The 21,652-nt window shown below is 43.1% G+C and overlaps 2 protein-coding genes and 1 long non-coding RNA gene across 3 annotated transcripts; 1 reads left to right on the top strand and 2 right to left on the bottom strand.

Annotated features, from left to right (window-relative positions):
* Positions 1–515: 515 nt before the first annotated feature.
* Positions 516–1,306, bottom strand: LOC119308534 (rhomboid-like protein 19). The gene is made up of 3 exons (XM_037584666.1): positions 1,114–1,306; positions 905–1,016; positions 516–821 (listed from the first exon to the last, which is right to left on the bottom strand). Exons 1-3 carry the CDS (start codon positions 1,290–1,292, stop codon positions 729–731), a joined length of 384 nt encoding a protein of 127 aa, XP_037440563.1. The 5' UTR covers positions 1,293–1,306; the 3' UTR covers positions 516–728.
* An 8,185-nt stretch (positions 1,307–9,491) lies between these two features.
* LOC119348778 lies at positions 9,492–15,460 on the top strand. The gene is made up of 3 exons (XR_005169102.1): positions 9,492–9,583; positions 9,748–9,895; positions 15,099–15,460. It is a non-coding gene; the product is annotated as an uncharacterized LOC119348778 (long non-coding RNA).
* LOC119348777 (putative disease resistance protein RGA3) lies at positions 10,147–14,720 on the bottom strand. Its single transcript, XM_037616767.1, has 2 exons — positions 11,250–14,720; positions 10,147–10,465 (listed from the first exon to the last, which is right to left on the bottom strand). Exon 1 carries the CDS (start codon positions 14,667–14,669, stop codon positions 11,277–11,279), a length of 3,393 nt encoding a protein of 1,130 aa, XP_037472664.1. The 5' UTR covers positions 14,670–14,720; the 3' UTR covers positions 10,147–10,465; positions 11,250–11,276.
* Positions 15,461–21,652: the final 6,192 nt, after the last annotated feature.

The following is a 21,652-nucleotide window of genomic DNA, read 5'->3' as shown; positions in this document are numbered from 1 at the left end:
TTAAAGAAATTATAAAAGAAAAGAGAAATTGAGCTATTATAGCAAGAATCACATATAGAAAGAGAAATGGAAACTACCTCAGGCAGTTACCTAAAGCCAAATTTGGTATATAATAGGACAAAAAAATAAAGATTCTTAGAAGAAAAATACTAAACATGATACATACAATATAGAAGTAAATCTTCTGGACATAGACATGGATTAGTAAACAATGCTTAATTATGGAGATAGTTGCAAGATGATAATTTACACAAGCTTTTGCAGGCTGAAGTAAAAAAATCAAAATATATGAAGACAAGAGCAAGTAAGTTCATAAATATCAAAGGTGCTAGCCATTCACTTGAGATTACCTCATCAACTTGAAGTTCTTCAATTTCTAATATTTTTTCCAGCTAGAATATTTATCTACAGATAACAGGGTCATGTGAAACATTCAATAGTATACCAGGGTGATCAATCAAAAGAGTTTTCCATTTGCCCTACATAACAATAATTCAGAGAAACTTCCTCGGGCTGCTGGTGGTGGCCATGGAGCAATTAGAGTGAGGGGAGAAAGAACTGCCAGAGGGACATGTACAGAGAGGTTGAGCAGAATCTACACATACATGAATGAAACTGTCCCGATGTTTTGGTCAAGCAGGTAATGTTGAGTTAGTAGGAACCCAGATTCAGCATATGCATTCACTCCACATAACAGGTCGAATCCATCAAAAAAGTTTGTAGGCACATCAAATAAGAGAGTGGCCATTGAGATAAGATACCAAGTCCTTCATGAAGAAGCTTACAACAATGGAAATTAGTGCAGTAAGAGATGGGATCCACTGAGTAGGGACAAAAAATAAACATGTCAGATCAGACAATAACATCAAACAGAGTCATTCTATTAACAGTATCAGTTACAAACCTTTCCCTTAATCTTCAGCACGAAAAGACTAAGCTCCATCTCTGGCATAAGTTGCTTGATGCCCACTAGCAATCCTGATAGAACCCCATAAAAACCAGAAAGAGGAGTGTACGTGAGAAATCAAACGTTAAGAAAAACTCATCAGTTTACCCAATACAGAACATCAAACCAGATGTGCTCGGACACTTCTATAGAAATAGAATACTTACAGGTAGCTCTCTTGTTGTGTTACATAGTACACAGCAATAGCAGTTACGAAGGCACACATTGAAGTTGAGAAGTTGACAATAAAAACGAACTTTGATAACTTCTTTGTTCCCCATAAAGGCTCTAATAATTTCCCAAATAAAAGAAGACCAATTATGCTGATAATCACCTGGAAGCACATTATCCATGTCAATTGAGGGGGCTCGATTAAATATGAATGGTTTAAGTCTTATTAAAATAGTGCAATTGGCAGCTGGGGACCAAGGAAAGGCGAATCTAAAGGTATGATAGTATATTTTATTTAATATATAAACACCAAACATGAAACCGCTGATCACATGGCCCAGAGCAAACAATGATAAAGGAGAGCACTACTCGTTGTCACTCCCTAACAAGCTTAACATGATCCTAAAGTTAAGGCTCATCTGCAGAAAGTATCTCAGGCAAGTACTGTAGATAGCTCACTGTACATCCATGCCATACACTGCATATGTGTTATCCCTTCTCAAAGATATTTCCACTCAATTGATTTTGCCACTATTGCTCAACATAAATGAAGATTGAATTCTAGATATTATATTTTCTACCTTACTAAAACATGATTTAATTCATGAGAAAAACTTACCAATCTATAATCAGACAGACATAGCAACCATACTCTAATTCACTCCCTACCCAAATCTCATCAAGGGTGTGGATTTTGGCTGAAAGAAAGAACCAGAGATGACGAACATACAGAAGTAAATTCAGCAGCATGCGTGGGAGTTCTCCTTGATTTGCGTTCATCACTAATAGCATAATATATGTGTCCTGAACCTCCTGGTTGACTCTGCGGCACCAACTATCTCTACTATTAAAGGAGAATCGAACGTCGTGATGGTTGGACCTCCTTCCATCCCACCTCTCTTCGTACGACAAACATCGGGCGATGGCCCACGCCAGCAGCATCCCCGCACGACAGAAAAAAATCGAAACTGTTCCTACACGAAAAAAAAAAAACCGAAAAGAAAACCCACGTACGCACGTCCCACCCCCACTCCCTGAATCCCTCCCTCCCGATCCCTTGTCCCCGAGAGGAATCGCCGCCGCTGACCTGTTCCTTTGCCGCCCGGCTCGGCAAGACGAGAGTCTGACGTCTCCTTCTCTCCTCTCACCCACGGGCCACGGGGTCGAGCTTTCTGGCCGCCAACCCCTGCCCGTCTCCACACTCCATCCAGAGGCCATGGCTCGGATCCACTTGCCCTCTCATCGGAGCCATCAGCGGCAGCTCCTCCTCCGACCTTTCATCCCGCCGTCGTCATCGTCATCCAATCGACCTTCACCGTCTACGGCGACCTCGGGTGACCTTCCCAGCATACGACGACCTCGATCTAGATTGGAGCCGCTTGCCATCTCATTTATTCTTCACCCAGTCCAGGAGGTGCTCGACGCGGGGAGGGCAACGAGCAGGATGGCGCGGCTGCAACGGACGATGGGCTAGGTAACCTTATCTCCCCACCATCGCTCCAGCACTCCCTCGTTAACATATGGGGTTTCAGTAGTGCAGCGGAGCGGCCGATGGATCCGTTCCTTACCCGCTGCACGACGAGGCGGTGGCGGCTGGCCTAGGCGGCCTCGACGCCCAGTAGTCGCAGGCTGTCGACGACCTATCCACCGACGTGAGCACGTTGCTGCTCCGTTTCAACCCTTAGGAGTTCTGCGTCAGGGTAAGCATAGAAATCCTACCTGCGTTAGTAGTGTCAAGCTTCATACTATCTGTCCCATTTAAGACAATTGGTATCTCTGTTTAGTAATCCGTTTAAGAAAAGGAAAACACATCAGACAATTGCCTGCATTTAGGACAATACGATTTTACAAATGCTTCTTCTCCTTGCAAGTTGCGACTCTCAGGCCTTGATTTCAAACATTCGCAACTCAACGTATTATTTTTAGTTCATATAACAAGGTACTGACCATTGGCTTTTCAAGAACACTGCTCCTGTAGCGAAATACCCAGCTGCTCATATAGCTACACAGGTAGCACATTGGTTTCATATGGATCCTTGAGTTTTCATGTGTCTTAGAAAGAGCGGCTTTCATTTTTTGAAGAGGTTCGTTTTCATTGGCAACTGCAGTCCACGTATAGATTAATAGTCCTGCTATTGAAGTTTGATTAATTTTCCTTTTCTAAGTTATTATTAGTCCAGCTATTAACCTCTAAAAAACATTTCTTTTCACTTCTCTTTTACCCCCAGGAACTCTTGTTCAAGCTCCACTGCAAGTTAATAGAAGGAAGTTTGAGGCCTCAATGTTGATACGGCGTTGAAGAGTCCAATGTTTCTTCAATGTTTATTGTTATCCGAAACTTATGTTTTGTTAACGTGTTCTATGCATTGTCTGACTGTTGATTGACTTATCAACCTATCCTTTTTTAATGATTGATATTTTTAAAATTGAAAGAGCACATATTTCCGTATTTACCTTCAAGTGATAAATGGTTGTAGTGCTTGTGACAGAGTAATCCACTTTTGTGGATCTAACACAAATATTTTCCAGGATTTCTCTAAACCAGGACATCATTTTTGGATCATCACCTGGAAAATAAAATTCGCACAGACTTACTGACATACAGTTGCAGGTCAGCGCGTGATAAAAACATGTAAATTCAGATGAATTTTCCCACATAGTCTTGTTGTTCCTACTTTTCTGGTCATGCCTTTTCCAAAATAGCTTTTAGTCGTGCATGCTTTTGTACCCGTACCAATATTGGATCAACACCGTATTATTTAGTACTCCCTCCATCGGGAAATACTTGTTATCAAATCTTTATCGGAGGGAGGGAGTACAAGTTAGATCCATATTGTTGTAGGCACGATGTTCTTTTGTTCAGTCCAGAGGTCGGTGGACCACATGTTGAAACCGGCATTGGGGGGCATGCTACAAATCTTTATCGAGCAACTACTTGTCTTACTTTCTTCACTATTATCTTGCGAATTTGTCTGAACCTGAAAAAAGCTTCTACTGGGTTGATGCCTGAACCTGAAAACGATTGCCGTATACTGTATTAGTAGAGAAAATAGAATAGATTGATTGCTGTCAGACTATGTAGTAATCTTGGCACTGTTGTGTCTAACACACATATGATTCAGGTCAGCATCGAGCCCAACGGTTTGGTCCTTCAAGTGCTCAGGTTCATGACTTCTAAAAATTTAAGCACACACCTTCAGTTGTGGTCAGAGATTGGTGTTGAGTTCAGGTTCTGTGACTTGTTTGTATAAAGCAGCTTTGGTGCTTTCAACTTGTGTTTCCTTTGTTGTAGCTGCTTCTCCTTGTTGTCGGCTATGTTAACCCAAATTGTTGTACGTTACTTCACCGGGGAACACGTTTGACTTCTCCTATACTGTACCTTGATTACCTTTCAATACAAGCTGGGTCTGAACGAGATAAAATGTTGACATTAGCACAACGGGACCAACAATTCAGAGAGAAAATTGGTAGGGGAAGAGATCACCGTAAGCAACAATACTAGAGAAACCAAAAGACCTTAGCAAACAAATACCATTTAGTAGAGAATAATATGTACTTGCTTGAGAGTTGTGTGTGTTCACCTCAGGGAAATATGCTTCTACCTTTATTTTAGAATGAAGCAATCTCACCTGAAGTTTCCCTATTTGTTTTGATATAAACTCATACTCCCTTTGATCCGAATTAATTAACTCATCATCTATACAATGTATAGAGGGCTTTGTATAGCGGCTGCGTCAATTAACTTGAATCGGATGGAGTATTACATTCTTCAAATATGGTGTGCAGCTATTTGGAGTGAAGGAAAAAGAGACGTCTGCTCAGGAGCTATATATCTTTTATTTTTAGGACATATTGCTCATCTCCTAATAATACTTATTCTTTTCTGATTTATGTGCATGTTACGAAGCCAACTTGGGCAGTCATGCTACATAATGATACAAAGAAGACACCGAAGGAAGTTTTGGAAGTGCTTCCAATTTAAGTATGCATCTTCTTGAATCCAAGTACCAGAACATTCATCTTTACCTTGAGGTATGGTGTGCTTCCAGCAACATTTATTCAGTTAATGCATCATTGAAGTGTTGAACCTCAAACTAAATATTTTTACTGATTACTGTGTCATCTATTTCAGGTTGTGATCATGCCTTCAACTTCTATTTTACCTCCTAAATTTTTATTATTGAGGTGCTGCAAGTATTAATGAAGAATCTGTGCCGGGGTGGAAGTCATAAATTATCCTTTTTGTTGTTGCTTCCTTTTATGTGTTTTTGTGTCAGTGAATAATATTATCATGTGTTTGCAAATTTATCCTCCATGCACTCTACTTTTCTCAGTGGAGGAGCATATAACTTTTTTTTGTAGTCCTTTCCTGAGTTTTCATTAACCCATACCCCCTCCTTTCCGGTTTATAGGGCTCAAATCTGAATCCTCAACAACCAATGCATTTTGTGAGTGGAGGAATGTATGTCGTACTTTACAAAACCACCCAATTAAAAACATGCATTAATTTTAATTAATTGCAGTGCATGTTTGCTTGGCCACTAGATGAGTAGGAACCGGTCTGTTCCTTTTTAATTCTTGCATGCAAAGATTTAATGTGCCTCGGAAACTGAAAATGAGATGAAGACGAGCCTTTTAAATTGGAAAAAAAAAGTTGAGATAAGCCCTATAAACGGGAAGGGAGGGAGTATTACATTTAGCCATGGGAGTGGATCGTAGGCACCCTTGTGTTCCTGATAAGATATGCGAATGTACTATGGTTTTTTTTTGTTTGTAAGATGGGGATTCATGCTTAAATACTAATCATATATAGATTTATTGTTGTGTTCTTATACAGAGAGAAAACCAGAAGTTTAAAGTTCCTCATAACGAAGTGAGGCTTTTATTGCATGGCAATTACAACACAGAAACTCTTAGCAAAGCTGAGACGGGTTGCAAGGAGAAAGAGAACATGTTTTCAAAAAGTAGAATTTCATCAAAAAAGTGTGCATGCTCTGGCTGCTAACTTATTCAGTACTATATGTGGCCATACAATGGTACCATTGGAAACTTTTCTTGAAAACGAATTTGGTGATTTTTTTTTGTAACATACTCCATGTTAAGCTGTTGAAATTGATGGCTGAAGTAGGATTTTGAAATGCACGCATGCCGTTTAAATTAGGATTGTCGGATAGTAATAATTTTTATCCAAGTTGGATGGAGAAGATATATGTCAAAGTTGGGTGAAAAAGAGGTCCTATGTTTCTCCATTGTGGAACACAAAGCAATAGTATGAAGGTAGACTTCGTAAGTTGAGTCATGGTGATTTGAATACGAGCCAGATGGATTTTGTTATATTATCAAGTAGAAGATGATGTTTGTTGCAACACATTCATAAGCCACATGAGCAATGTTGTGAATTACATTGATTTTTTACTAAGCCGTAGCAACGCACGAGCGTTTAACTAGTAGTTCCTAAAGGTTGCATAGCTATGCAAAGGCAGTACTTGCTGGATGGATGCGGAGCACTTGTACATTGTACCCACTATTAATTCTAAATAAAATGTATTCTACAAAATGGAATATGAGAAAAGAGCTGAACTGAATTTTAAGAGCTACTTCTTGAACCAAAAATAATAAGGGAAGACAATAAAAGATAAATCATTTGTACATGGATGGTACAGATTTATAGGCACATCAGAAATGTGTGCTAACTAATGTGATGTCACCAGCAATTAGATGGACCAGGAGTGGCGAGTGATGTTTTTTCGTACCTAGCAAATATTGACCAAATATTATGCAAAACCTAATAAAAGAATTGTACCTAGCAACAGAACCATGAGGCAAATTAACAGCAATCCCTCGGTGACTCGTGCAGTAAACTGAACATCAAAGAATTGTGAAACCATCATAGAAAGATAGTCCAGATGGTGTTGTACAATTGTTATTCCAAAGACTTGGAAAGAACCAACACTTCCATCCAATTGAGAAAATAAAAATCATGTAATTCTCCTTAAGAGCCGGTATATGCATAGAAATTTACCTCGAAATAATATATGCATTCAGATTTAACTACACATGTTTTCTCCCAGTTTTCTTCAACCAGATTGTTTAAGAGACTATACTCAGAATGTTCATTAAGAGAATCTTGTGAATTATCATGAAACACCTAAGATTCTATATAAACGAAGACACGGGATTTTTAGTCTTATCTTCTAGGTCGAAGAAGCACTTGACAACGGCCCGGTTTTGGAAGCACCGATACGGGTGCCATGGCCCAGATCCGCGAGATGGATGCAGCATTCTCCATTACCGCCCTCGTCCCGGCTGGTCCTACTGGAGGCTGCTGCTGGTTCCTTCATTATAATGATGAAACAAAAGGACCATGGAACGTCTTTCCCAGGATTAATTAACCATGGAAACAAAAGGAAATTCTCCTAACAGAACCTCCTTGATTCTCCTAATAGCAAAACCACACACACACAAACACACGTACATCAGACATCTCTGTAGTACTAATTCAAGTAGATCAAGAAAATGGATAGCCAAATAGCATGGCATATATAGAATTGTAGATTAGTATCTAGTATAACCAGAAAAGTTGAAGAGCATCCAAACACACAAACACCTCATACCAAATTCAGTCACATCAAGAAAATCAATAGTTGAATACAGTCTCAATCGCAATCACTCATCTAGTAGCCATAACAAAATATAAAAACAACTAACCATTGCTGGAAGCAAGTGATTTACCGGACCATCAAATAAAACAACTCCTAGAAGATACACGTTTAGTCAATTAACAACTCCCAAGGCCCACTTCTCGAGACAATAAATCAGCTTGACTGCAAGCTCCTACAGTTATAATATTCAACATAGGGCACACACTACAGTACCTCTGAATTCGAATCTAAAGACTGCAGTCATTATCAAATGGCATACATATGAACAAAATGCTAAACCGAACATATATAATCCTTACTGGCATGGATATCAAGGTGGTCGGCCACCTGCCCTCTTTCATCAATCACATGAGGTTGTTCACACACATGTCTCGGCACCCCATCAACAATCATCCTGCGATGATATACTCTAGATATCAGAACCAACAATATAGCATGTGAACCAACAATATATCGGCATGAGATAGGAGAGAAACATCTAGTTGTGATAGAAGACACATCGTCTATTGATGACCGAGGATATACAATGCACAAAGGAAATCTTATCATCACCGAGAATAACCTCTTTGCCATAAAACAGACTGTACAAACATCATCATCATAAAGAGAGGACATATCATCAAGAGAAAAGAGAAGCAGGACATGAATCTATGGTGCCGGTGAGAGGTGCGACAACCTAGGGCCTCTTTGATCCAAAGGAAGTTCACACAAACTGGTTAATCATGTAGCTTGCACCAACACCAACACCAACACCACCAAGTTGGGGGCCTCTTTGAGTCGGGGTATTTGCAAAGGTGCGGCAGTGCCGCAACTGCCACTGCTCGATCCCTCACATCGTTGGGTCCGTCCCTAACCCCTAAGGTCTCCCAGCGCCCAATGGACCAACTGTTCGGAGGAACCAGCGACCGACCAAACCGAGCGCTGCACACACACACACACACACTCGCATGGAGGAAACGAAGTGGAGGGGGCGGAGACGAGCGCGCCGAGGGCGACGCAGGCGAGGACGGCGAGCAGGACCCGGTAGGACGCCGGGGCCGAGGGCGACCGGGGGTCCTCGAGCTCGAGGGCGCAGACGGGAACGGGGAGGGCTCTGGTGGCACGGAGGGGCGGGCGCAGCGCGCCGTCCTTGCCGCTGTCACCCATGGGGAGGAGAGGAAGGAAGAGGACGCGAAGGCGAGATGACGGCGATGTGGGGCTGGCCCTGGACGGGAGCGGGGCAGGGAGGTGTGGGCGGGAGGAAGGGGAGAGGAGGCGACGGCGGCGGCGGCGGCGGGGCTAGGAGGCGGGCACGAGTTAGGGTTTCGAGGGAGAGGGAGGTGAGGTGGGAGGAGCTGGGCGCGGGGGGGCGCGGGTACGGGAGGGAGGAGGCAGCTTAGGTCATCCCATGGCAGCGGCCCACTTTTTATACCCCTGTACGCGAAATGACTAAAATGCCCTCAACGGGGTAGCGTAATTACGCGCGATGGCACGAACGGACGGTAACTATTCATTCCAGCAGTAACTTATTTTTATCCGACGGACGAGGTCGTTCCAGGAGTCGATCCGACGGCCCAGATCCGATCAAGCAGCCAGATCCGACGGTCAGGAATGCAAACGGCTGAGGAGCCGGGAGGCTCACGCGAAAAAGATGTTAAAGCTCCCGCTGCCCCAGCCCACACCTATCGCGTCGCCGGCTCGCCGCCGCGCCGCCCGCCTGCTGCACCGCCTCAGACCAATGGCGCGGGAGGAGGAGAAGAGAGAGAGAGAGAGAGAGAGAGAGCGCGCAGAGCGAATTAGCAACGGGGGCATTGTTTTTGGTACTGTAAGTTCATGGATCTTGACGAATTGTTTCGGATCGAAGCTTTTAAACTCAATATGTTTTGGGGATTTGCCCAATTATATGTACTAGATGCGTGCGGCCGTTCTCATAGCTCTAGTTGCCTTCGCCCCATTGCAAACCAGTGACTTAACTACTGGAAATTGCAGTGACACTTCTGAGCAACTCTTTTGAGCAACTGAGTACCTTGGAATATCCTGTATCTGGAATGCAGTGGAGAAGGAAGATGCAATCTGTTGGCTATGCCTGGTTGAGGCACCAGACTTCGATATGATGTGATTACTGGCAGAAGGGAAGGTCAGATTCCCACCGTTTTTAAACTCTCTTCTTTACTAAATATATACTCCATTTGTTACTGACAGAAATCTATTACACTACAATGGGATACAGTAACAAATGGAGTAGGTTTCATTTAGGATTTCACACAACAAACAAGGCATGTATACTCTTGATGACACTCCATTTGTTACTGTATCCCATTGTAGTACATGATCTTGAAAAAATAGACTTTGCTATTGAATGAGAGGGTCATATAGAGGAAGGGAAAAAATTAAGGTGTCTCAGATTCATAGAATGAAATTTATTCGAGTAGAGAGATTACAAAATTACACATACACAAAGCGCCCACACTCATCTTATTTTTTTGAAAATGATAAGGCATATATAATAAATACAGTAATGTCTTGGCCACTTCCTCCGCCGAAAGTACTAGCTCTATTTTCTTCAAAATTATTAATTGAGTTTTTGGTTCGTTCGAGTTTTGCACATGGGCCAGATTAGTCTTCTGATGGAGGTGGAGCATAAAGTGTAAGGTGCTCTTGAAATATCACCATCGTCCAAAATTATTTCCAGAATCCATACGATAATCTGAAAGTAGAAAGTGTACAAGTGAGTACATGATCTTCTCTTACATTTTGCTTTGAACTGCATTCTGTAGGCATTAGACAGGCATATGCAACAGAGAGACTAACTTTTAATAACCAAGAGTTGGGACATTATTATGTCTATTTTATGAAAATTGTCACTGGCAGTATAGAATTATTAATCTGGAGTTTGCTAGTTAGAAGCTAATTCAACCATATTTTACAAATGTTGACCAGATAAGCTTGCTACTATGCATGCTCGCACTGCGCATGAACAAACTTGTTCATATCACAGCTGAAGGTTTAGGTTTTTTTCTTTCTGAATGGGACATCTATATGACTTGACCATGGTGGATGATCTGTGCCGCACCTGTGGATATGAAACTTCTTTAATACATCAACCACTTAGATGATTCTAGGATACATGAGGTAGATAATGAATATTTTGATGGTTTATTTTTGTTGAATTATTATTACTAAGTCTCAAATTGGCAATCCCATTAGTTTGACTGTTCTATTAAAATGTGTTCATTTTCCTTTGAATGCAAGGCTTGACTATACAGTGTTGCAGCTGATGCTTACACTAGTTTCTTATCGTATGGTTATTGCTTGCGGTTAGGTGTTACAGGACATTTGAACCTAAGTATCTTTATGTGCTAACATGCAAAATAGGTGCAATAATGAATGCAAAATCACCTATAGAGGATTTTGGTTCTAGTATGAAGTTTACAATTAGTAGACAAAACATGTTTATGCAAGACAAGCAGAAAAATATATCTAATTCATACCATTTGTGTAGCACTGCTGTTAGGCACTCATGATAATCTTCTTCGTGTGCTCTTGTTGGTTATGTTGGTATCGTCACTGATCTCAATGATTGGTACATGAGCAATATTACACCAATCTCTTCCACTGTTTTCTTGGCAACTCTCCGATAGAAACAGGCATTCTTGGATGTACAGTTCTTTCAATGACCCTGTAAGGCGCCCTGGCAAGCATGGTATGAGAGGACATTTCAAGATGGTTATGGCTGTTAGGCACGATGCATCTTCTAGACCAGCAGGCAAGTATATCAGATTACTGCAATTGAGGATCTCCAGTTTTTGCAGAGTGGCAGGGAGCTTTACTGGAAAAGACTGAAGGCTAGCACAATCAGCGGTGGTGAGATGTGTCAGCGAGGAGAGCTCATTAAGCTCTTGAAGAAGAGGGTTAATAAGGTTGGAGCATGAGCTGATGCGCAAGTCTTCAAGCTTGGAGGGCAGCAAGCTATGCTGTCCTGATGGTGCCAGTCTTGGACAGTCATAGATGTGAAGACTCTTAAGAGCAGACAGGGATCTGAATCCTTCAACTGGCAGGTCAATTAGGTCTAAACAGTGAGTGATGGTTAACTGCTGGAGAGCCAATAATTGCTGGCTAAGCAGTCCTTCCTTTAAGGATGTGAGATTTGGGCACTGATGAATCTGCAAGTATTCTAATGACGATGGAAACTGGGAGTTTGGAATATGGACTTCTGGAAGAATAGTGAACCCCGTTTCAGAAAATTTGAGCTTCACTAGCATTGATGGGAGTGGTGGGAACTCTGTTATTTTCGGGCAGTCCACCACTGCAAGTTCTGTGAGGGATGGAAGAAATTCACCATCTTGTACAGAAGTCCACCTTTTGAAATTACTCATGTCTTCAAATACGAGCTCTTTCAGTGCTGGAAACCCCTTAACTCCATTGGTACCTGAAAATTCTTGGCTAATTTGAATAATGGCCGGAAAACCACCAATATCTAAATACTTGAGTTGAGGCAGCTCTCCCAGTGCTGGTAGAGTCCCACATTTCGTGCAATCAGACAAGTGGAGGGTTTGCAAGTGGGAAAGACTACTAAACCAATTTGGGAAGGAGGAGCCTGCAAATGCCTTGACAGTTAGCTCGTTCAGTTCATGATGTGGCCGGAGGACTTCAAGTATCACTTTGTCTTGATTTGCTTCGTCTGATGTTATGTTCCTGTTATCGGACCAGATAAGGTCTAGGATGCTGATGAATGCCTTCTCGCTCAGGAAAGCTCCAATTGCTTCCTCTATGCTAGCCACACACTCAATATTCTTAATACAAATATGCCCTCTAATTTCATTCATTGCCATCAATTCACTGATCTTGTATCCTTTGTCTGTACGGACCACGAATTCATCCAACTGTTGAAGACATGTTAAGTTACCTATTCTGGCTATGCCCGTGACCAACTCTGTTCTTGCTTCTAGCCATCGAAGATTTACAAGATTGGTTATGCTTTGCGGAAGATAATCTAATTCATGGCAGTTTTTCAACTTCAGTGTTTGCAGGCTGAAGAGCCTACCAATTGATGAAGGCAACACTGCTATACCAGTGCCAGAGAGATTCAAATATCGAAGCATTTTTAAGCTTCCAATAGAATCTGGCAACTCAGTAATGTCTCGCCGGTTCAAATCAAGTACATGGAGGTACCTTAATTTGAGGAACAGATCACTGGGGATAGAACTTGTCATTGATTTATATCCACTTAGCAGTAGAAGTGTACGTGCTCTCTTAAATCCAAGAAAGGCTTCAAATGAAGTCTGGCTTCTATTATTGCAAGAGAATGAGAGGTGCCTGGCACTTCTTGCAGAGCTGCTGTTGTTTGGAAGGTCATCCAGTCTGAGACATTCATGAACTGAGACCGACTGTGCTAGGTCATGCATAGCATCATGCATCACATATCCACCTTTGTGATGTTGGAAGAAGGACCTGCTTAGTAATTCATCAAAATAGCTACTTCCAATCTCTTCCATTCTTCTCCTCCGCTGAGGCTGAATAAACCCAAGGGCCATCCATATCTGGACCAACCTGTCTTTCTCAAACACATAGTCTTTGTGAAACACTGAGCAAAATGCAAAACATCTCTTCAGTATGGCAGGCAAATGATTGTAACTCAATCTCAGTGCTGGCAATATATTGTTCTTATCTGATGGCAGTTCCCATATTTCACTCCTTAACACATTTTTCCAGTCATCTTCAGTATCCTGGGAACATAGTAAGCTGCCTATTGCTTTGGCAGCCAGTGGTAAGCCTTTCAACTTCTTCACAATTTCCATCCCTATCATTTCCAAATTTGGGTGTGTACTGGAGTTACCATCCACAAATGCATAGCTTCTGAACAAAGACCAGCAATCATTGTCGGATAACTGATTTAGATAGTATGGAGTCGTCCCACCCATTAGTTTCCCTACGTTTTTGTTCCTTGTGGTTACTACTATTCTGCTTCCCTTTCCTCCAGTAAGTAGAGCACGGCGATATGTACCCCACTTTTCAGAGTCCTCGTTCCATACATCATCAAGTACTAGAAGAAACCTTTTACCTTTTAGCTTTTTCGAGAGGTCTTCTTGGAGCAAGTTCATGTTGGTCGTGACCGATGAGACCCCACTGATGGCTGATTCACACTCGCTGGCAACTGATTCAATGGTTTCCTTGGTAAGCTTCATCTGATCAAAATTTTCAGAAACACACAGCCAGACCCTTAATTGGAAATGCTCTTTTATTCTTGTATCATTGTAGACAAGCTGTGCTAGAGTCGTCTTCCCTAGTCCGCCCATACCCACTATGGGAAGAATAGAAAGGTTGGCATGGTTAGAGTTATTTTGATCAAGCAACATCTTCACAATGATCTCCTTATCTTCTTCTCTTCCAAACACACTGGAGTCATCGATTATTGAACTAGTCTCAGGCCTCTCTTTTATCTCTTTCCTGTCTGTTCCACTAATCATGTTTGGACCAATAATCTCTCTTTCCTTGACAAGCATATTGAGCTTCTCCTCCACCTTCTTTATGTCTTGCAGAATCTTGTGGTTGAATAAACAGGTGTTGAACCAAAAGCAGCAGAAACAGCTTCTAACCTTGCTCAAATGGTTGTTGCTGGACGGGCCTTCTAGTTTTGATCGAAGGGCCTCAGCTGCATAATCATCGAGCAAATCATCCATCTCATATGCGACATCCTTGAGCTTGGCAAGCCAGCTTCGTGCCGCCTTATCCTTCAGCTGCCGCTCCTCAGCATCTTCAACGTGAGCTTGGATGGTCGACAGACTGCTGGATAGTTTTGCCAGCTCCTCAGCTACATCTTGAGGTAATTTCAGCTCACCAAAAGCGGTAGCGATCACTTTCTCGAAGAGTGCCTGCATGAAGGCAGACAGAACAGCTTCTCCGATCGGCATGGTTTTTGGCTGTTTACAGTCTCCCAGAGATGCAAACTGGAAATCTAGAACAAGGGGTGAGGAGGTTGGTGTGTGTGGGTGGGTGGGGGGAGGCACACTATTATTGCTCTACCATTGACTCCAAAGTCGTTGCTCTTCCTACCAGCTGAAGCTGAGGCTATACTTTTCAGAATTCTTATTTTTTTTACTCCACTGACCTGCTGAGTCGAAGCACGTGGCCCTGCCTTGCAGTTTTCAAAAAAATCATCACTAGAACAGTGGCTTCCTGCACATGTGATGCTCAATTTGACCACGGTGTCTACTAGGTAGCACTTATTTTTATCAAAAAACTATCTACTCAACACATAACTTTCTGTAACTAGACTTGTTTGATTCTTCACTTCGATTTTATTGACTGAAGCATGACTTCTGATTTCATCTCCTATGCAGCTTCCTTGTGCGAACCAAGCGAAGGAAGCGGTGGCTGGCAATTTCCTGGAAAGACCGCTGAAGGAAGATGTTGACTTCAGATGGGAAAAGGGAACACGATTGGTTGCCGTGTGACACTGTGTAGGTGTAGCACGTCCTTTTCTTTTCGTGTCACTAGTCAACAATATCTGGCCGTTCTTGCATGGAAAATTTAGAAGAAATCCACCAAGGATGACCGCTTCAACTTACTAGTACGTAGTAATGTATGATTTTTATGAAGGGGAAGCTGAGACTGAGTTATCAGGTGCCTCTCAGTGTATTGTGTGTAATTGATGAAGGTACGTGCATGATTGAGTTTTTTTTTCCTTTTTATAAAATGTACTCCCTCCTTTCCATAATAAGTGTCCTTGTTTTAGTTCAAATTTAACTAAAACCACGACGCTTATTATGGAACGGAGGGGCTCAGAGCTGGTTTTCACTGGTGGCAGGGGAAGGTCATTCATCCAAATCATTAGGTGGGCAAGGATGAGGGCAGTCATGGCTCCTCATCCAGCAACTAGGACCAAGTGGGTCCGTTTCTTTGAGCGCTATGACTGATATGTCAATCTAGCTATCTATCTTGCTATCTATCTTTTTATCTATCTTTCTATCTATCTTTCTATCTGTAAGTCAATTTGAGAGAGACTTGTAGTAGTATTTGTGAGATTTGGATGTAATCTATGAGACTATCTATCTATCTATCTATGAGATTTGGATGTTTTTATCTGTAAGGTGTATATCAAGTGTTGAATCCACATATAGATAAAAGTTGCAGATGAATTGAAGTTGCAAACAAGTGCAGAATCCACATACAGTACCATATTACAAACCAAATCAAAGAGTGCAGTATCAAGTATTTAGTGAGGCAATGTTATTACAAACCAAATCAAACAGTATCAAGCACTTGGAGTTCAACAACTTCAGCTAGTTGCCACTTGCATAAAAGTAATATTTCAGCCTATTAGATGGCTTCTTGACCCTCTTTGACCCATCATGCACAGCACTTGTAGCAGCTCTATTGGCAGCAGCCTGTCTAGGAGCAATGAAAGATCCAGTGCCAGCTCTATTGGCAGTAGCTGACCTGGTGTTCTTTGCTGGAGAAGACCTTGATGACCTGGTGTTATTTGCTGGAGAAGACCTTGATCCATTGCCAGGAATAGTTGTGTTCTTCTTCTTGGCAGGTGCTACTACTGTTGCAGAAGATGTGTTGGTCATGCTCTTCTTGAGAGGTGGTGGTGCTGTTGATGTAGCTGGTGTTGCCCTCTTCCTTGACCTAGAAGCTGTCTGTGTTGACTCATTTGTTACTGGAGGAGGAGTTGGTGCAGGTGCAGAGGCAGCATGTACGCTTGGTGGCCTTTGTGCAGTTGCAGCCATTGAAGATCCAGCCTCGGAGTAGTTTGTTCTATTTTCCTACACAACAATATTAGTTAGAAGTATTTTCCTACAAATGAAATGATGTAACAATGTAATGCAATGTAAGTAACCATGGAATCAATGGACATACCTGATGCTTGTTCAGCCTCATTTGGAACTTAGGTTTCAAAGGGACACCACAATTGTTGATCCTGTGCCCTTGCATCTTGCAGTTGCTGCATGTGACTGTACCAATCCTAGAAGTGTCTTTTTTAGCTGGCACCTCAAACATGCCTTTCCTCCTGGCAGTTTGTTTCTTACCTTTCTTTTCTCTAAAAACAGGGGGAGAAATATCATGCCCATTTGTATGAGGCCAATGGTCAGGACCTGGCACAGGGAATATTATGTGCTTATATGTTTCACAATACATGGATTTCTTGAAGAAAGCATAAACATAATCTCTGAATAAGTAGGTGTGATTTCCCATATGCATCCCTCTGTCTTCTCTCTGATGTAGTTACAGTGCCAGGATCACTTATGCCATGATCCTCTACTTGTTCATCTTCAGAAACAACTGGTTCTTCCTCCCAAAACTCAGAAGGTTCTGAGTTAGCTGCACAGAAGTGCTCTGCAGTATCAGTGCCAGTCCCATCTTCACCCCTACACCAAGCTTTGTAAGAAATTTTCTCCCCTCTGTAATCACCCCTAAAGAACTCAAAATCTGAAGATGATTTGTCATCTTCAACTTCATCTTCTTCCTCTGGTACATCTTCTTCTTCATCATCTGCTGCTTCTTCTACATCTTCTTCTTCCACAACTTTTTTCCCCTTGTTAAAATTGCTGCTTTGCTGTGTGTTTATGTAGGGATCATCAGGGGCAGGGTACAGAACACCTTCTTGTGAAACTCTGTAAACAACAGGTTCACCAACATGATCAATGGGGATCTGTTCCTCATCTGCTGGGCTTGGATCAGTAGCTTTTCTGACACTGATGTTCAGTACCTTATTATCAACAAATAAGTCAAGCATTTCCTCTAATGCATCCTCACTATCCAGGGCCTCCACACCCTCCAGCCCCTTTCCCTCTTCCTTTACATAAGTTAGAAATGCATCCATTCCATAGCCCTCCAACTCAACCAATGCTAATATGGTCAGATAACTGATATCTAAGGACACTGGATACCTTTTCTCCATATTATCTATTCCTTGAAAATGTAGCCTCAAGTCCCAACTCGCATCATCTAAGCTGTAGGATTAAATTGACTCATAAATACAGTAGCACTTTCTTCTAATTTGAACTAAAGCACCCAGAAACATTGAGCAGTGCTTACCTCACTCCACCAAAGGACGACGCCCAATGGTGGCCGCCTGCTGGATCAGCGTGGATGCGCTTCGCCACTGCCCTGGCCGCACGGACTTCGGGATCTGAGCTCGCCGGATCCACATGAGCCGCGGGCGGTGATGGCTGCTGCGACCGCTGCGCCGGGAAGCTCGAGCTGCCTAGCCATTTGTCCACCTCTGAGGGTCCACCGCCCTCCTCGCCAGTGCCGCCTTGGCACAATCGCTCGCCGCCGACGAGATTTGGCTGCGCCGCCGCCATCGCCCACTAGGTCACTGCGGGGGAGAGGAGGGGGAGAGGAGGGGAGTGAGAGAACAAGAAATCCGACAGCCTACTTTGGTTCTGACCGGACCGCGTCGGCTAACGGCCATGAACTGCCGCGTCGTGGCGCGCGTGGCCACGTGGGCTGACAGATGGGCCCAGGCCGTCAGAAAAACGGTTAAATCGCTAGTCACCGCAGGTTTGGGTTTTTTGAAACAGCGGACCGCGCGTTTGGTAGCTTTCTGAGAAAATTAAAAACGTGGTAGTTTTTTGGAACCCTAACCTGTAAACTAGTAGCTTTATGCTATTTACTCCAACATGCCAGAGACCCTGACACTCGTCGGAGCACCATCGGCGTCATGTCCTTCTACTGCAACAATGTCATCAGTTGGCAGCCGTTGAAGTAGAAAGTGGTGGACATCGTGCAAAGCGGTGTACATCGCCGCCACCAGAGCGGCGTGCCAAGGAATCTGCCTCGCTTGGTTCTGCGGAGAACTAAAGGAGGAACCAGCCTGCATTCAACTCTACATGGACAACAAATAATCCATCTCACTTGCCAAAAGTCTCGTGTTCCATGATCTAAGCAAACACATCGACGTCCGTTTTCCCTTCATTCGGAATGCGTGGAGGCCATGAAAGTTGAGGTGGAGTTCGTTGGCACTAATGCACAACTATGTTCTCACCAAAGCTCTTCAGCGTGCGCTTCATACAGGTTCGTGCAAAGATCGGCATGATTGAAGTTGACAACGGCACAAGCTTTTTAGGGGGTGAATTGTTGGGATAAGCCCCGTGCCCTCTCACGTGGTTTTTCCTTCAAATGAAATAATGTAGGGGGAGGAGGGCACCACGAGTTTGTTCATGCGGCCCGAGTCTAACGCCACCATGAGCTGCGTGAGATGGTTGTGGAGTCATGGGATGGCATGACTCGCACGAGGGGCACAATCGCTTCTCTCTTGGTCTTTTCTGTTTTCCATAAGCTACAAATAAGCAATGAGAAGAACTGGAAAAACCGCGGAAGTTTGAGCAACCCAAACACCTGTGTCTTCTTCCTCGAGAGAAAGCAACTTTGATGTTGACAACTCCAAAGACGCTGTTCTCGATATCAGCTGAAGCTGATGATATACGGAGTACTTTTTAGGAAAAGGAGTCTTGTGCTTAGCCTCACCTTGCAGTCTCCAAACAATTGTCACTAGAACTGCACATGTGATACTCAGTTCGAGAACAACGTCTAGGTGTCACTTATTTCATACTCTCTCCATCTCATAATGTAATACGTTTTTCAGACACTAGGCCTTGGAGAGGAATGGCGAATTCTCGGTGAGTTCCTCATATGCGGCCAAGTTTGTGGGAAGAGAGGTCAACCCAACGGCGGACTTTACATGGAGATCGCGGGCTCCGCTGCGATGTCGTTTCTTCAGTTGGTTGGCTCTGATGAATAGATGTTGGACATCTGACAGACTCGCGAGGCGAGGCCTACCGCACCAGGATTCATGCCCGTTCTGCAACCAGTGCGATGAGACGATCAGTCATATACTCGTGGAGTGCGTGTTCGCTAGATCGGTGTGGCATGAGGTATGTCGAGCACTTGGTAGGCCAGATTGGGCGTGTGCGACATGGGATTCTTTGAACTATTGGTGTCAAAGCAAGAGCTCTAGGGACGACAGCCTGATTGAGCTTTTTCTTTAAAATTCAAATACCTATGGTCGTCTGTATGGCCGAGGTGTTAGTTATGCAGTCATTTGTTTTTGTCTTATGAAGAATCATATCATCGTATGGTCTATTTGCATGTGTACGTATGTAATGGTGGTGTACTTATTGGCCAGATGTGGTAAAGTATAGTAGTAAAACACATGAAGATGAAAAAAAATATTTTTTACATTATTTACACATCTGTATTTTTACATACATTGTACATATACAACACAACAGTACATCTTTTTACAAGACTGTACAAAGGGCAGTATATACATTCACTGTTATAAACTGGTGTACCCTGCGGTAGGCTAGCGATGGCGAACCAACCTGTGGTTGGATGGTTAGAGGAACTGTGGTATCCCCAGCCCACCAGGGTTCAAATCCTGGTGCTCGCATTCATTCCTGGATTTATTTCAGGATTTCCGGCGATGCACATTCAGTGGGAGGAGACGTTCCCGTCGACGACGAGGCATCTACGGTAACTTCGTAAATCTCAAGATGATATGCCGGCTCAGTATTTTGGAGGCGCTCATAGGGGTAGGGTGTGCGTGTGTGCGCTCATAGGGGTGAGTGTATGCGCTTGTATATGAGCGCTTGTGTCTGATGTTCAAAAAAGGTAGGCTAGCGATGCGGTACAACCCATGTAGTGTATTAAAAAAAAACAATTGAGTACCACGGTGCGGAAAATACAAATGACGTGAAATTGTGCGTGCGCGGGCTCGGCCCAGTCACAGCCAGTAGGATGGGCCTGGTCGGCAGACAGTTTCTGGAAAGAATTACTGGCCTCGTGATTCCGCTCCCGGCGCCGCCGTCGCATCGCCGCCGCCACCGGCCCCGCCTCGTCGCGCCCCCCGACCTGCTAGCGCCGCTACGAACCCATGGCGAGGGAAGAGGAGAAAAGATAGGGCAGAGCGGATCTGCAACGCGCCCACCATTTTGGACGCTGTAAGCTCACGGGTTCTCACTAACTGTTTCAGATTGATTCTTTTGGTCTCCATAGGCTTTGGCGAATCAGATTGACATGTACTAGTACTTAATGCATGCCGATGTTCTCGTAGCTCTAACTTGCCATCGCACAGTATATCCTATTCCTAGCAATGACTAGTGGCCTAACTCTTGACAGTTTCTGTTAAAAAAAAACTCCTGTCAATAAGTCAATTAGGATTTCAGCAACTGAGTACATGGGGCATTGGAAGATGACGGAGGCTGTTAGCTGTGCCTGGAGGAGTTGCCAGACCTCTAATCTTCCTTGTTGATCCTTTAAGGGCCTCATGTTTAAGCCTGGGCAGATGCGTCCGCTCTAAAAAAAAAGAGACGATGAACTGCCGACCGGAAGGAAGGTCAGGTTCCCAATGTTGAACACCCCCTCCATTCCTAAATAGATGCCATTCTGGTTTTGCAATTAAACAAGGCTGTGTACAACCGTATTATTTGTTTTGTTAGCTCACTTATAGTACTCTTGATGGTACTCCATTTGTGGCTGTATACCATACACCATAGTAGTGCATGATCTTGAAATGGCCTATCTTAAAATTATAGAATACCATATATTTGGGATGGGACAGTGTAATTCCGCAAACTCAAAGGACTCAATTGATTTTTTTTCTAAAAATGAAATGAAAGATATAACCATCTGGCGACTGGCAGTAATGTATTGTTCAATGTCGAGAAAATAATAATGTATTTTCACTTCCTCTGCTGAAACTGTAGTTTGTTCAAAAAGTACTGGTTGTGTTTTCTGGTCCTTCGAGTTCTGCGCATTCAATTGGTCTTCTGATGGCAGGTGGGACGTTAACTGTTCTTGAAATATCACCATCGTCCAAACATTACTTGCAGAATCCAGACGATAATCTGAAAATAAAGAAAAGAACTTGACAATTGAGTACTTG

This window comes from Triticum dicoccoides, chromosome 1B (assembly GCF_002162155.2).
Source record: "Triticum dicoccoides isolate Atlit2015 ecotype Zavitan chromosome 1B, WEW_v2.0, whole genome shotgun sequence".
Lineage (NCBI taxonomy): Eukaryota > Viridiplantae > Streptophyta > Magnoliopsida > Poales > Poaceae > Triticum > Triticum dicoccoides.
Note: the sequence above shows the minus strand (reverse complement) of the source record. Positions and strands in the feature narration are given on the sequence as shown.

Bases quoted from the DNA above. Each gene is read 5' to 3' on its own strand.
- LOC119348777 (XM_037616767.1), bottom strand. From the start codon at position 14,669: ATGCCGATCGGAGAAGCTGTTCTGTCTGCCTTCATGCAGGCACTCTTC.
- LOC119308534 (XM_037584666.1), bottom strand. From the start codon at position 1,292: ATGTGCTTCCAGGTGATTATCAGCATAATTGGTCTTCTTTTATTTGGG. The intron at 1,017-1,113 runs GTAAGTATTCTA...TTGATTTCTCAC, and splicing joins ACACAACAAGAGAGCTACCT to GTACACTCCTCTTTCTGGTT. The intron at 822-904 runs GTTTGTAACTGA...GTCCCTACTCAG, and splicing joins TGCTGAAGATTAAGGGAAAG to TGGATCCCATCTCTTACTGC.